Consider the following 15161-nt stretch of genomic DNA (forward strand, 5'->3'; position numbering starts at 1 on the left):
TGATAATTCTAGTAACCTTACGCTGGTGAGATGAATTTTTAAAACTTTTTAATCTTTTTTCACCCTTTTTGGGAGACAGTCTTGTAGTCCAGGCTGACCTTGAACTCTGTAGCTAAAGCTGACCTGGTCCTCCATCCGCTGGGCTTACAGGGGTGTTCCACCATGCCTGGCTCTCGTTTATTCTTTCTGACCAACCTGATAGTAGTTTTCAGGTTTAGTAGCCATCTGTTTTCAGTGAGGCCCTCTGTTGTTGGTTTTTAATTTCACATTTGTTTGTGCTTAGATGAGGGTAAGTGCATGCCAAGGTGCCCATGCCCTTGTGGGGGTCCAAGAACAACTTTGAGGAGTTGGCTGTTTCCTTCTCCCATGTGGGTTTTGGGACTTTAACTCAGGATATTGGGCTGGGCGGCACACACTTTTTCTCACTGAGCCATCTCGCCAGTTCTAAACTCTGTTGTTTTATTTTGTAACAGGGTCTTTCTAGCCCAGGCTGGCCTTGAATTCACTTGTAGCAGAGAATAATCTTGAGCTTCTGATCCTTCTGCATCCCTTTGAGGGCTGGGATTAGAGGCGTGCACTAATCCTGGTTTATGTGGTACTGGAGATTGAACCCAGGGTTTCATCCCTGCTAGACAAGCACTCTATCAGCTGAACTACACCCTATCTCCAGGGGCCTTGTTCTTTGTCCAGTGGCTTAGACTGTTGCCATTGCTGTGTCCTTGGAAAATATTTAGGGCCAGCCCTTGGTGGACACATTTAATCTTGTCCCTCTGAGAGCGGCAGGTGGGAGTGTTCTGCATGCTTATATATGATCGTGTTGTCCCCTCCACGTGGGCATGCTGTGAGTGTGGGTACAGTATAGCTAGGGGTGGGTGCCTGTCCCTGGATGCCCATAGCAGCTCTCTTGGGGCCCCAGGAAGCCATGGGTCTGACTCATTCCTTCACCCCCATGCTGCTGTGTCTCTGGCCCGGATGTCCTGGCTGGGTCAGACCGACCTGGTTTGAGTATGATGGTGCTTTGAGAGGTTGTTTGTCTGCCTCCCTCCACTGGTTACTGGCTCGCTTCTGTGCCTACTGTGATTTGGTAGGCCAGGCTACCTGCTTTTTCCAAGCTGTGTGTGCACTCAGCTTGTTCTCATGTTAAGTCCTCAACCCCTGCCATCCCAGTGCCCAGAACACAGTTCCCAGCCCTTCCCATGGGTGGTTTTTCCTTATCTGTTTAGTCTCAGCTCAAATGTCACCTTCTCAGAGGGGCCTTCCCTGTTCTTCCTATGCAAAATAGCCCCCCTTTCACTTTCTGTCATATTACTACTTTTTTTCATTCATTTATCATGATCTAAAATAAGCGTATTTGTGAGTGGTGTGTGGTATGATGTTGCAGGCTTTTGCTCCCATGCTCTGGAGGCCACGGAAGGCAGATCTCTGAGTTCAAGGCCAGCCTGGTCTGCTGAGTGAGTTCTGGGGTGGATTACTGGAGGCTATGTTTTCTGATGTTCCTCTGAGCTTTCAGCTGGGGGCTGTTTAGTCCGCACCTGTGTGTGAGGGTCTGGCTTCGCCTTTCTGGTTCAGAGCTCTTCCTGACAGCATCATGGACCAGTGGACAGTGAATAAGGCTAGCCATTATGAATATACCTAGGATCTGAAGTCATTCAGGGGCACCTCCAGAGGGAGGTGATGTTAAGGGTAGGTCATGGAAAGATGGTGACATACAGAGTAGGGCCTGGACCTTTTAGGGTTTGAATGGATGTGACAGACATGGAGTGAGGTTGTGTTTAGTGGAGAGTTGTCTGCTGGGCTGGGCAAGACCCCCCAAGATTCCAGGCATGGGAGTGTCCATGTTACCCCACTGTGATGGCTCCTGGTGTAGTCAAGGATGCTGCACCCCCCTTGCTTCCTCACCTAGCTCCAAGGGATGGCAGTATCACCCTGCAGATCTCTCTGCATACTGGCTGAGGTTATTGTTGAGGCTGTTAGAATCTCAGTCACAGGTGGCAAGTGACCTCACTTCCCAGGCTTCTGAATAACCCACCTCTAGCCATCTACTAGCCTGTGTTCTGTGCTTTCTGAATGACTTGTCCTTTGCTCTGTCCCAAATGTTGGGCCTGGGATGTGGCTCAGTTAGTGGGGTGCTTACCTACCATGAGTGAATTCTTTGGTTCCGTTCTCTGTACTGCATAAACCAGGTGTGTTAGTGAACACCTGTAATTCCACCATTCAGAAGTAGTGGTAAGAGAGCCAGAAGTTCAAGGTCATTCTTTGCTAATGTTTCAAGTTCAAGGCCAGACCCTGTCTCAAAAATCCAAATGAAATGAATGGTCCAAATGGTGACAACTAAGCCATTGGACCCTCATTGTCCATTCACTGGACGGTCCTCGTTGGCTCCAGCTGGGCCAGGTCTTTTTGTGTCTCCTGCTGATGTCCACTGCATGCCCCTCTGCTGGACCCTGTCCACCTTGACCCTCACGAGAGGTGTCATGTTTCCAGCCACAGCAGAACTTGGCAGCCACCAGGCTGCTGCAGGAAATTAGTTCTCTGTGTTCTTCCTGTGACCTGCACTGGACGGTCACCCCAGTGACTGGAAAGAGCAACTGCTGAGGCCTCGCTGGCTCCTTTCTGATTGTTGTCCCTGCAGGACTGCCTTTCCTCACTGGCCTTGTCCCCAGGCTGTTCCCTGAGCCTGGAGTCATGAACGAACATTTTCCCTGCAGAGCACAAGGGTGGATAGACCAAGGCCTCAGCCTTGGGGGGTGGAGATGAGGAGTCACTGAAGCCAGAGTTGGCCTTTGTAGTGTGGAGGAGCCCCTAAGTCAGGGCCCTCAGTTTGGTCTCCACTCCTTCCATAACTAACTGCGCTGTTCTAGGTTCCCCAACCCTGATCTTCACTTGGCTAACCTTGGCTCACCACTGGGCACTGTGTTTTTCTGAGACAGGCTCTCTCCCCCTGGCCTAGGACTTACCCATTAGGCTAGACTGTTCTGGGGATTTATCTGTGTCCAGCTCCTCAATTTGAGATTACAGGCAATGCCCCCAGGCTGGCCTTGCACTCATGCTGGGATTGCTAGTGTGAGCCATCATGCCCATCATGTTTGCCTTCTGACTTTGTAAATGTATGATGACATTTATTTATTATTATATAGTCTGTGTGAAGGCCAGAGGACAACTTATAAAGGGCTTGGCTCTCTCCTCTGTCATGTGGTGAGATCAAAGTCAGGTTTCCAGTTTAGGGAGTAAGCACCTTTAACCTCTTGGCCATGTCACTGGCGCCCTCCTCCCCAAATGTGTGTTCTGGGATAAACCAGAGGTTCTCATGCTCGTGTGGTATGCACTTGAATGTCTGAGCCCTCTTCCCAGTTCTCTTTCGTGTTTCTTTCAACTTATATATGAATGTGTGCAAGCCTTCTCACGGTCCCATTCCAACACAATCTGCATGTGAAAGAGTCGTCCAAGTTTGTACCCTCCCAGCCGCCACCATTCATTTTCACTGCTGTGCTATATTCCTCGAGGCTTCGCCACAGCCACAGTGTATTGATCTGTTTTCTTCCTTTCGTGGGCCCTTTGCTGCCCTTTGAGATGAGCATCTGATTTAGCTTTCCTTTCTCTGGCCCTTTCATAGCCACAGTGACTCTTGTTTGGGTTTCACATTGAGGTTTGCAGACAGCTCTGTGCTTCCCACTTGGTTCACACAGCATTTCCCATAGGGAAAACAGAACAACAGGCCCTGGGGAGGCAGCAGAGAGAGGCCGGAGTCTAAATTCTCTTCCCACCATATTTGGTATAAGGAGAGTTCACAAAAACTGGCATCTTCCTCTGAAAGGGGAGTTACAGGGTTGCATAAGTCAGCTGTGGTATTTGGGCGCCGAGAGACAGGCTACTCCAGATGCCATCCCTCTTGTCCTAAGGTTGGCCTCTCAGCTGATGGTTGAGGCCTCCTGGCTCAGTGGCACCCCTTGTCAATTCTGGGCCCTAGCTGAGGGGAGGGTATGAAGGGCAGTGGGCCTGGTAGCGGGGCTGCTGACTTGGCTTATTGGTAACAGAAGCTCAGACCAGGCCTGTGATGCGATGCTGTGATTTAGGCTCCACTTTCATCCTTGAGATCTGGCCTTGGGTTAGGCCCTGCCCTCTGGACTTGGCTCTCTGAGAGCAGAGCAGGGATTGTGCTGCCCTTTCTTGCGCTTGTTCCTGGCCTTGGGTACATACCTGCAGTCAGTATTTTCTCTTCCCCTTTTTGACCTCTGTGGGTACTTGCAGTTTAGAGATGGAGGCTGAAGGATCGGGCTCAAGGTCATCATTGGTTATAACAAATAAAGAGGCTAGGCTGGGCTATATAGACCCTGTCTCAAAGAGCTGAGAAAGGAAAGATGGACAACCCCTGCCTATGGTAAAAATTGTCTTCTCCCCTCCCCACCAATTGCATACGAGTCTAGATTTCCCCTACAAGGAATTAAGGAAAGGCTTCAGAAGACAGCAGCCCTCCGTCGGGGCCTTTTCTATGGTTGTCAGCCAGTCAGCAGTGCTTGGCATGTATCCTTGCAACCTTTTTTTTCTTTTCCTTCTTTTTTGAGTGCACACTTAGGGTATGTGCCCTGGAAATCTTGTTCACACATAATCGGCACTTGACTTTTTATTTTATGGGCATTTTTCTGTATCTTCACAAAGCAGTGAACCCCATGGATTTATTTCCTATGTAGCATTCCACACATCAGCTACACCTTGGTTTATTAAGCCAATGCCCTTTCGATGGCCATTCAGGATATTTTTGCTGTTATGAAGCAAACAACAGTCCACTTTCCATCCAGCCCCTGTGTGGTCCGATGCAGAAATCTCTAGAAGTGGTGATAGAGGTTCACTGGGTGGGTTAGCTCCAGCACACTGGACAAGGGAAGTGGCCCCCAGCTTGCTTCTCTACAGCAGGGCTTGATTCTCAGCTCGGCCTGTGACGCACAGGCTGGTGACAGCATTGGTAAAGGACACAGCTGTCCTTTAAGGACAGGCCTGTTTTACCGCACAGTTTGGGTGGTTTGGGCACTGCTTCTGGACAGTTGTGATTGCCTTGGGCCTGCAGTAAGGCAGCATAGCACAGTGGGAGTACATGGGGAGGGATGGACAGCAAGGTCACTCACCTCAGTCATGAAACAGAAAAGGGAGTGAGGCACCCTAGGATCAGACTTAATAACGTGGGGCTTTGGGGGACGTTCACTGTCCGACTATAGCAGATACTTTTTTAATGTATATGTCTCAACTGTAAAAAACGTAACTGCCAGGTCTCTGTCTGTACTTTTGTGGAAGCAAAAGTCCCTGTGTGTCTGATTGTGAGGCAATACCTAAGCGTTGTGTCCAGTTCCAGGGCCTGCTGCAGGATACTGGATTGGCAGGTGATGGGACAAAGCCCTGAGGTTCCAGACCTTTTAGACTGACTTGAGAGAAGTGACTTCTTCTTCCATTGGCACCCAGGATGTAAAAGCCATCAGAAGTAGAATTGGGAGCGGTTGTGCAGGCACCATTGTGCCAAGTGCCAAATTCAATCTTGCAGAACCCCATCTCCTCTGCTGCCTTCCAGCCTGAGATGCTGAGCCCAGGTGACTCCAGGTCAGGGTAGACAGAGATGGAAGCCAGAGCCTGGGTTCTTCCTTTTGGGATTCTGCCTCTTCCTCCCTGGGCACTGGAAGCTAGATTGTTTGTTGACACACAACAAGCTGTGTATCCTCAGGCAGATAGCTTAACCCCTCTGAGTCTGCTCCTGCTTGCTGTCTAGGCAGGTGGCTTGATCTCCTTGCTGGAAAGCAGGGGTAAACGTGTTACTCTGGATGAGGTGGTGTGTAATGGTTCAGCCAGCACCTGGCGCGTGGTGGTGCTGAACCAGCCACTTCATTTCCTTACCTCACCCTTCTGAGCACTCCTTGTGTGTGTCATTTTAAACCCAGCTGACATTCCAGGCAAATGCTGTGAACCAAGTATCAAGAGGACAGTAGGGACTCCTGTAGTGATTCAGCACAGGAGAGGGAAGAGAGCCCAGGGAGGAATGTGTGCTGTGCTAGAGGGGCACAGTCCCCAGGTTTGGCTGGAGCCCTGCGTGTCTTGTCGTAGCTGTACCTGCAAACAGCCATCAGCCCAAGGCCTTTGCTTCCCCTCTGTGTGCGTGCGTGCGTGCGTGCGTGTGTGTGTGTGTGTGTAAGTGTATGTCCCTGAATGAGCTCACTCACTGGTGAGTCTAGAATCCCTCAGGCTGTAGAGGCTAGAGCTGGGGACAGATGATAGTCCTGTTAAGGTCAGAAAGGGGTGGGCTGTGGAAGTAGTAAATCCTGAACTGTTAGAATTAGGACAAACCTTAGGGAATATCCAGTTCAGCCAAGCATTTTGGCACATGCCTGTGATCCAGTACTAGAGAAGTGGAGGCAGGAGAATCAGGAATCCAGTGTTGTCCTTGGCTACATGGGGAGTTTAAGGCTGGCATGAAAGAAAGAGAGAGAGAGCACTAGGTATGGTGGCACATGGCTGTATCCCAAGACTCAGAAGGCACAGGGAGGTCTGTGAGTTTGAGGCTAGCTACATAGTAAGGCTCATAGTAAGAACAACCGAGGATGTAGTTGAGTGACAGAGTGCTTGCTTAGCATGTGGGTTCCATCCTCAGCACCACAGTACATAAACAAGTAGCAGGGCTTGGGGAAGTAAAGTGCTTGCTTCACAAACATAAAAAGGACTGAGTTTAATTCCTAGAGCCCACAATGGTGGCCCATGCCTTTAATCCCAGCACACAAGAGGCAGAGGCAGGTGGATCTCTGTGAGTTCGAGACAAGCCTAGTCTATAGAGTGAGTTCCAGACAAGCTCCAAAACTACACTTGAATCCCTGTCTTGAAAACAAACAAAACACAACAACAATAACAAAAAATGGGCTTGGCGGCTCTTACCTGTATTTCCAGTGCTGCAGAGGAGGAAACAGGCAGATCCCAGCCTAGCCTAGTCATTGAACCTACAGGTCCCCGTGTGAGACCCTGCCTCAAAAAATGAAAAGTAGACAGCTCCTGAGGAATGACACAGAAGGTTGACCCTTTGGTGCATGCACGCACAACAGTACCCACACTCACACCACACTTATACATGCCTGTACACACAAGCGCACACACACACAAACAAAATAAAAATAAAAAGCAGCCAAGGATGGAGTGTCGGGACAGTTCTTAGGTCAGCTGGGCATAGTGGTGGGATCCCCTTTGCTGAATACCTACAGTGTGCTACATACTGAGCTGGGAACCACCTACTCGTTATATTGGTTATTTCATTCTGAAACATGTTTTCTTGTTGAGTAAATCATGGTTGGGAAATAAAGTCAGAAGTGAGAACCGCTACCACTATGTACAGACACGCTATTAAATGTCTTCACCTTAGCCTGGTAGATTTTCATAATCCTGATTTACGGAAGAGCAGTTGGGGCCAGAATGGATAAGTGACTGACCCAACATTCCACAGCTGCAGGGTGGACAGAGCAGGGCCCGGGACAGGTGAGGCCCCAGAGTGCAGTGTGATAATACAAGACCATGCTAGTGCATGGCCTGTTTCTCTCACGTTCCCTGGTCCTCGGTGGAACCTTCTTCCTGCTTCTACAGCTGTACATCTATGCATCCAGTATTCCATATCCTCTGCTCTCTGCCCTGCTATTGCTCTGCAGGCTTGGGTCCCTCTCATCCTTTGGCCATTAGAACGGCACTCAGCTTTCTAGTCAGGCAGCTTCTGTCTGTCTCATGCACGTCCCCCCCCCCCTTGCATAAGGGGTTAGGAGGCCAAGGTCATAGAACAACAGAGGAGGGGACAGGCAGGGTTTGTTGTTGTTTTTCTGAGTTTCCCTTGTCCCTGTGTTCTGGCCACATCTGCTGGCATATCTCACAGCTATGCCTCTGCTGAGGACATAGACCTTTGCCACTATGATTTGATGTGCTGGAGCCATTCCCTTCACTGCCTCCAAGGCTGTAGGGCATAGCTGTCCCCAATACAGTCAGAAACCAGAGACATTAGTGGGACTTAAGTCCCCAAGCTGAGCTTAGTGATCTTGTCTCTCAAGATCTTGCCTTCTTCCCAGGACTGTTGGGACAGACAAGTGAAAGAAGAATGCCTGAGACTTAGAACTTTATAAATGTCAGTGGCTATGCAAATTAGCATGACTTTGGGGGTCATGGAGCCCTTCCGTGTGGTTCAGTACCCCATCCTTCCTGGTGCCTACTCCCACTTCCTCAGTCGTGAGAACATGGCAGTGGCCAGGCACTCTGAGCCAGTCAGGAGCTGAATGTGAATTTAGTGGGACTCTCTCCTCCCAACCATCTCTTCCAGAAGTAGGTCAGGAATGGGGGCCCACTCTACTGCCCCATGTACACCCTTAGCTGCTCCTCAGCCACAGAGCGTCCCATGTTACAGCTTCGCTTCACTGCCATGCTCTTTTCTGTCCTAAAACCAGGCCTCTCTAGTTCTGTCATGAAGCCCCAGATCTATTTCAGGGGGTGTCATGGGGAGCCACTCACCAGCCCAGGGCTTACCTAAGAAGGTCTGAGTTGGCTGCCTCTTTATCAGGGTCTGTCTCTGATTTGGGCAAGATGTTGGTGTCCCTGCTGCAGGAAGGTCCCTTGCTGAATAGTGGCATCTGTATAGGTGGTCAACGTACAGCCTCATCCTGGGCCCTGGTTAATAGTCTGTAGCCAGACCCACAAGGAAATTGGCCTTTGTGTGGCCTTGGCCCCCTTGCACCAGGCCCTGAATGGACCCGGAGGCAGAATCTCATGAAGTCAGGCTCTGATCTTCCTGTTTGTCCCCTGCTCTGGTCTCTGGGGACCATACCTCCTCTCTTGATCAGCTTCCTAGTCTCTGACAGTTCCCTATGAGTGTCTTCTGCCTGGGGGTGAGACTGGCTTTGTTGTATTGGAAGAGCCCTCGTGGAGAGTCCTTGGAAGTCCCTTGATCCTTTTTTTTTTTCTTTTTCTTTTTTTTTCCTTGATCCTTGTACACCATCAGTGGCCATGCTGTGCCCTAGCCACTGGGCCAGAGCTTGGCTGGAAGCCATTCAACCCTCACAACTTTTCTCCTGGCATCTCTCAGGCCACTCCTTTCTGGGGTTTCTCCTTAGTCTGCTACCTTGCAGGGAGCCTGACCCCTGCTCCAGCTCTGTCTTCCCCAAAGGCCATGGTGGGGTCATTCCCTGTCCACTATGGTTGTATTTCCTATGAACCCCTCACTTGTCAGCTCCTACATAATAGCCTGCCACCTGGCCTTGTCTGGGCATCTCTGGGAGACAGTGGCAGTGATTCCAGTTTTGATTCTAGAAGTGTTGGGCTGGCACCTCGCCACCGTGCCCAGTGATGGTGGCTGGGTTGGCTGGCTGTTTTAAACATGGGCCCATGGGAGGTGGGGTAAATTCCCAACTTCAGACTCTAAGCCTTGGAATAGGTGGTATGTGTTGGACCTGTGCATTCGCTGCTTTCTGAAGCCCTGGCCTTGGGCTCTTCAGATAAAGCTCCTGCCTGTGTGCAGCTTTATCTACTGAGAAAGCCACCCAGAGAAGAAAGTGACCAGACTGCCCCATAACAGTGACTCCGAGTCTACTGTGAACCCTGGGAAATGAGACTGGGAACCCAGGCCACCTGGAGCTACTTGCCATTCAGGGTGGCCCCAGCCTCAATTTCCCCATTTTTTGTGAACTCTGTTCCTACCCCCCCTCCCCCCACCGCCACTTCCTGTGCTGTGACGGGAATACAGAGATAGGTTAAGCCTGTTTCTGCCCAGGAAGGTGTTAGGCTAGTGGACAGGTGCTGGCTCCAGCCGGGCACAGTCACGTGGTGACAAGCATGGGCGAGCAAAGGAGGACCCTCATGAGGGCTGGTGGTCTGAGTGCCCAGCTTCTACCTAGTGCTTCACCCACATCGTCTCCTTTTGCTCAAGAGCACATCAGTGTTTGCCATTCTGCAGTGTGTGCTGACCTTTTAGGTTAAAAAAAGTCCCTCCTAGCTAGCAGTGCGGGTGTGTAGGCAGCTGTCCTTTGCCTCACAGGGCCCAGCAGGGAGTGGGTACCTCTGCAGTGGGTGTTCAGCTGGTGTTTGTCAACCTTGGGGTGGGGGTGGGGTGCTTGTCCAGCTTCCTTTTTTCCTTCTGGCCCAGTTGTTCTACAGCTACACCTGGTAAACGGGGCTGATGCTTATGGGGCTGTGGGTGTGGCTGTGTTAGTGGAGTCCGGTGTATAAGGCCCTGCTCCATCCCCAGCATAAGACAGCTGATGGTTCTTATACTGAAGGAAATAGCTAGAGCAGGGTTCTCTGTGGGTCATGACCCTGGAGGGGTGGGGTTGAATGACCCTTTCACAGGGGTCGCCTAAGACCATCTGAAGACACAGATATTTACATTATGATTCATAACAGTAGCAAAATTACAGTTACGAAGTACCAACACAAATAATTTTATGGTTGGGGCTCACTAACGCATGAGGAACTGTATTAAAGGGTCATAGCATTAGGAAGGTTGAGAACCACTGAGCTAGAGACTATTTGGTGGCTTGTGTTAAGGGAGCTATGACTCCCCACCTTGTGTACCTAGACGGAGTAGGAACTATGGCCCTTCTAGGCAAAGCTCTGCATCTGATGCCCACACACTGGCCTTGCTCTCTGCCTGAAGAGTTAGGCTCAGTGGTCTCCGTTGTCGCTTTATAAAATGAGGATTGCTGGGCCCCTGGCAGAATACATCAGAGACAAACATTCAGCTAGCAAAGGATGATGAAGTCACTGTCACTAACCCTGCTGCATGCTTGTCTTTAGTGAACACTGTGGAGGTCAAAAGAGTGGTTCAGTACCCCTAAATCCTGAGTTTCCCATTCCCCATGGAAGTCTTTTGGAATTATTGCCCAGTACCCAACACCCAGACTACTACCTGGCACCTGAACCCCAGAAGTCGTTTGAATGAATGTGAGCATGAATGAATGAAGGTTGCTTTGCTAAGCCACAGGAGTCTACAGTAATTACAGAGTGATTTTAAATAAAATAAAGCAGATATACAACAACAGCTTACAGCAGGAAGTGTGCTACCCAGTGGTCTGATGGGAAATTCTTCTGCTTGGAACTGAATGGGACAGAGTAGTAAGGACTGAAGACCAAGAAGAAAGTTAACAGTGTGTTAGAACCTAGCCAGGGTCTTTTCCTTAACTTAGAGATCATTGTTTAGGACTTAAGTTTCCCCTCTAGGAGAGGAAGAGGGGCTCTCCCATCCCCATAGTGAGTTTGTGACCAAGCCATTTACTTGAGTGCTGTATATTTTGCTGGTATGTGGTAGATATTGGGAGGGGCCAAGCGGACAGACACTCAGGCCTCTCCTGACTCCTTGCCAGATTCTCTATCTCACCCAACACTTAATTTTACTACCATTGCAAATGAGCCACAGTGTGGAGCACCTGCTGAAAGGAGCGGATGCTGCTCCAGTTATACTCAGAAGGGACTGCTGACTTGAGTGTTCTGTTCTGGATCATGGGGACTCCTTTTTGGAGCTGTGGCAGACTAGAACATCATCCCCAGAAAAGATGACCTAAGGGCCTGGCCAGCCCTCTGATGTCTGCCATTGTCCCTACAGCCAGGTGGCCGTCACAGCAGGGGTTGACTTACCCTCATGGAAGGGAGAGGACCCTACCGGATCTACGACCCAGGGGGCAGCACGCCTCTGGGAGAGGCATCAGCAGCTTTTGAACGCCTAGTGTTGGAGAATACCCGGCTGAAGGGACAAATACAAGGGATAAAGACGTTAGGTAAAGCAGACCGTGCCCTCCCCCTGTTGTCCCTCTTCCTGCAGCCTGCAATGCTAGCCCCTTCACAAAGGCTGGCAGGTGCCTCTGCCCATCACGTTGCTGTCCCTGTGACCCAGTGTTAGCCCCTGGCATCTTTGTGCACTCTGTAGCCTGGTGATAGCATTCCCAGCCCTGACTTCTCCCACCCCAAAGGGTGTCCTTGAGAGACCAAGAGGGAAGCATGCATGAGGAGCAGAGCACAAGGCTCAGTTTGTGGACCTGGAGCCAGAACGGTCTCGACCTGTTGGAGAAGTGAAGTATGAGAGATGAGGAGAGCCAGTGTGCCAGGGCACCCCCAGAACCCTGGGCTTGGATGCCCGGCCAGGAGCAGAGCTGGCCCAGAGCTCAGTGCAGCAGGGCCCTTGGCTCTATTCCTCCAGCTTGTGCTCAAGCTACCCCCACTGTCCAGCCCATCCCTCCATCCTTGCCCACTCCTGACCACTGCACAGCATGCTTCTCCTTGGAGCAGAGCCATCACTCACTTCCTCCCACTCTCCTCGCACTGTGTCTGGAAGTCACTTTCTTTGTGTTCAAGCTTGCTGTGGAGGATCTAGCACCCTGGCTTTCCAAGTGCTTTTTCCCTGCTTGGCAGAAACCACTTGGGATAGCGGTGGTTGGGGGTAGGGAGGGTTTTCCTTTCTCCACCTGCAGAAGGGAGACTGAGGCCTAGAATGTAGGCAGTCCCTCAAGAACCTCTCACTTTCTGCCTGGGGGTGGGCAGATGTGGAGGGAGAGGTAGACAGGAAGAGGAGGCCAGAGGTAGGAGGTTTCTTTAGGCCCCACAGCCAGACTATTCTTATGATGGCCTGTTTTGGGGAGGGAGGCAGCATAAGTGTGGACTTATAGCCCATATAGCCATGGTGGTAATGAAGTCAGTCCATGGCCAGGTCTAGCATGGGAATGGGGAGAGCCATGCACTGGGCTGGGTAAATCTGTATGCTTCTCCACCTTGTTACTCTAGGGGGACTTCTGGAAGAGTCACAGATGGAAGCGTCCAGGCTCCGACAGAAGGCGGAGGAGCTGGTCAAGGACAGTGAACTGCCGCCACCGCCACCTGTGCCTTCCTTGGGCTCTTTTGATCCCCTGACTGAGCTCACAGGTACCAAAAAAATTCAGAACCCCTGCCTTCTCGGAACCTAGACTGACGAGGCCCTGAACCCCAGAAGGCCTACCCCTCCTCATACATACCATCTTCCCGTGCACATCTTTTGGCCACAGCACCCATAGAAGGTCAGCCCTATAAGGGACCTCAGATGACCCTAGTGGCTCAACACTCCTAATGCCTGTTGTTTGTTATCCATCACAGTGGTCCCTGGCACCAAAGAAACGGCCTTAGGGTGATATCAGCATTGATTATTGAGTCCACAGCTGCTGTGCGCAGGCCCAGCCCCCAGGCATAGGAGCTAGACATTCTCTGCACCCCCCCCCCCCCCCACGACTTCTGTTTCATAATAAGGAAGCCTGAGGCCCAGCATGTTAACCTGGGGGTGCCAGAGCCTGTGGCACTGTTGTCAGAGGGGCATTCTAGTCCTCACTGGCCCAGTCAGTTGTTAATTCTCAGTGTCTGATTGGTGCCAGGTCCATTCCCAGTGCAATGGGGAGATGTTCACAAGGCTTCTGCAGCAGGGGCCCCCAATAGTAAGGAAGTTGAACTGCATTTGAGTCCAGGTTTTACAGTTGCTAACAGAGGCACTGACTTCCTTTCTTTAAAACAGGAGTAATAGAGGGCTGCCATGAGAACACCACAGAGGGGGGCTGTAGTTCAATGGATAGAGCGTTCACCTAGCCCTGCATTCGCTCCATCTTCAGCTGGCACACCTGTAATCCTGGAGTCTGGGTTTGGTGGTCCTCCTCAGCTGCATACTGTGTTTGGGGCCAGCCTGAGTTAAACGAAACCAAGTTTGAAGTCAAGCCTAAGTTATATGAGTCTCTCTCAAAACCCAAAAGAAAACACTTGGTTAACTGAAAATTCTGTCCGTATCCCAGAGGTACATCTAGGGTAACAGAAAACCATGGGCACCTTGGAGTTTTCCTAAGAAGGCTGGGAAGAGGGTCTCTGCTCAGACTCTGTCCACATTACTCAGGCCCGTCATTTCACCGGACTTTTTGTCTAAAAGGGACAGCCTCCCTTTTCTCCAGATCAAGAGAGAACTCAGTGAGAGATCTTCCATTACTGTGGGCTGGGTTCAGTTTTCTTCCCGTCTGGATTTCTTTAGTCATAGTCTTGATTTTCCAGGACAGGATGCACGGGTCCAGGTACATGCTACCGCCACCACGACCACCACCACCAACACCACCGAAAACTCCATGGAGAAGTCAGCACCAGCCTCTAAGACTCCATCAAATGTAAGTTACGTTTGGAGTTGTGACTGGCTGCCTGAAGCTCTTCCCACCTCACGTTAGTCCAGAGCTCTGGGAGGGAGCAGCTTACCATTTTGAGATGAAAATTACAGTTAATATGACCGTAAGGCCCTGATCTGACAAGGAAGTTCTCTCATTTACTGATCTATGTAATGTTCTCACCAATGGGACACACACACTGCCAAGAGGCTCGGGAACCATGGCCTGCAGGCTCAGTGGAGAAGTTTAGCTTGTTGTCCTAGGGCAGTTCCTTGAGGAGCCTTCAGATGATGAAGAGAAAAGAGCCTTTTCCAAGGTCACGTCTGGGGAGGTCTTCTCTAGCAGGGCTGAGACCACATGGGGTCATGGTGGCTGTGACTAGTGACCACGTGGGCTGGCTTCTCCCATCTGTCTTACACCATCTCAGGACAGGAGAAGCTGGATAATCTCTGCCGGTCAAGAGGGTTTGGGGGTTTTTATTTTGTTTTGTGGGGGTTTTGGTGTGTGTGTGTGTGTGTGTGTATACGTAAGTACTGTATGCACGAGGGGAGTGTATACCAGTGTGTGCAGTGAGGACAGAGGAGGAGGACATCAGGTGTCCTGTTTTACTACTCTCTTCCTTACCCCCGTAAGTCTCTTCAGTGAACATTTTCAGATAGCCGGCTGGCCAGCAAGCTCCAGTAATCCTCCTGTCTCTGTCCAGTCCAGTGCTGAGGTTGCAGTATACGGATGCCCAGACATGTTTTTACGTGGTTCTGGGGCATCTAAGCACAGGTCTCCTGCTGGTGTAGCAAAGACTCCACCCACTGAGCTATCTCCGCAGCCCGGGTCAGGGTTAAGGGAACCAAATGCAGGCTCGGGTGGACTACCGGCCTATTGTGATTGAACAACCAGTAAAGTCTGCTTAGAATGGATAGTGGTATGAAAAAATGAAAGATTTGGCTAGCCGCCACCTCAGTTTGGGGTGCATCCTTGAGACGCTTTCTGCATTGTCGACCCATCCTGGGGGTTCTCAGGTCG

General features: G+C 50.8%; 1 protein-coding gene across 4 annotated transcripts in view; it reads left to right on the top strand.

The window, feature by feature from the left end:
• Window positions 1-15161, top strand: part of Tnip1 (TNFAIP3 interacting protein 1) — a 41886-nt gene that overhangs the window by 1597 nt on the left and 25128 nt on the right. For all 4 annotated transcript variants that reach the window (XM_041664556.1, XM_041664555.1, XM_041664553.1 and 1 more), the window contains exons 2-4: window positions 11591-11762; window positions 12763-12900; window positions 14038-14147. In XM_041664556.1, the coding sequence (XP_041520490.1) occupies window positions 11627-11762; window positions 12763-12900; window positions 14038-14147 (384 nt within the window). In that variant the 5' untranslated portion in view covers window positions 11591-11626. The remainder of the gene's footprint in view (window positions 1-11590; window positions 11763-12762; window positions 12901-14037; window positions 14148-15161) is intronic.

Source organism: Microtus oregoni, unplaced genomic scaffold, assembly GCF_018167655.1.
Source record: "Microtus oregoni isolate MIOR12 unplaced genomic scaffold, Mior012 000015F_ref0000493, whole genome shotgun sequence".
In the NCBI taxonomy this organism is placed as follows: Eukaryota; Metazoa; Chordata; class Mammalia; order Rodentia; family Cricetidae; genus Microtus; species Microtus oregoni.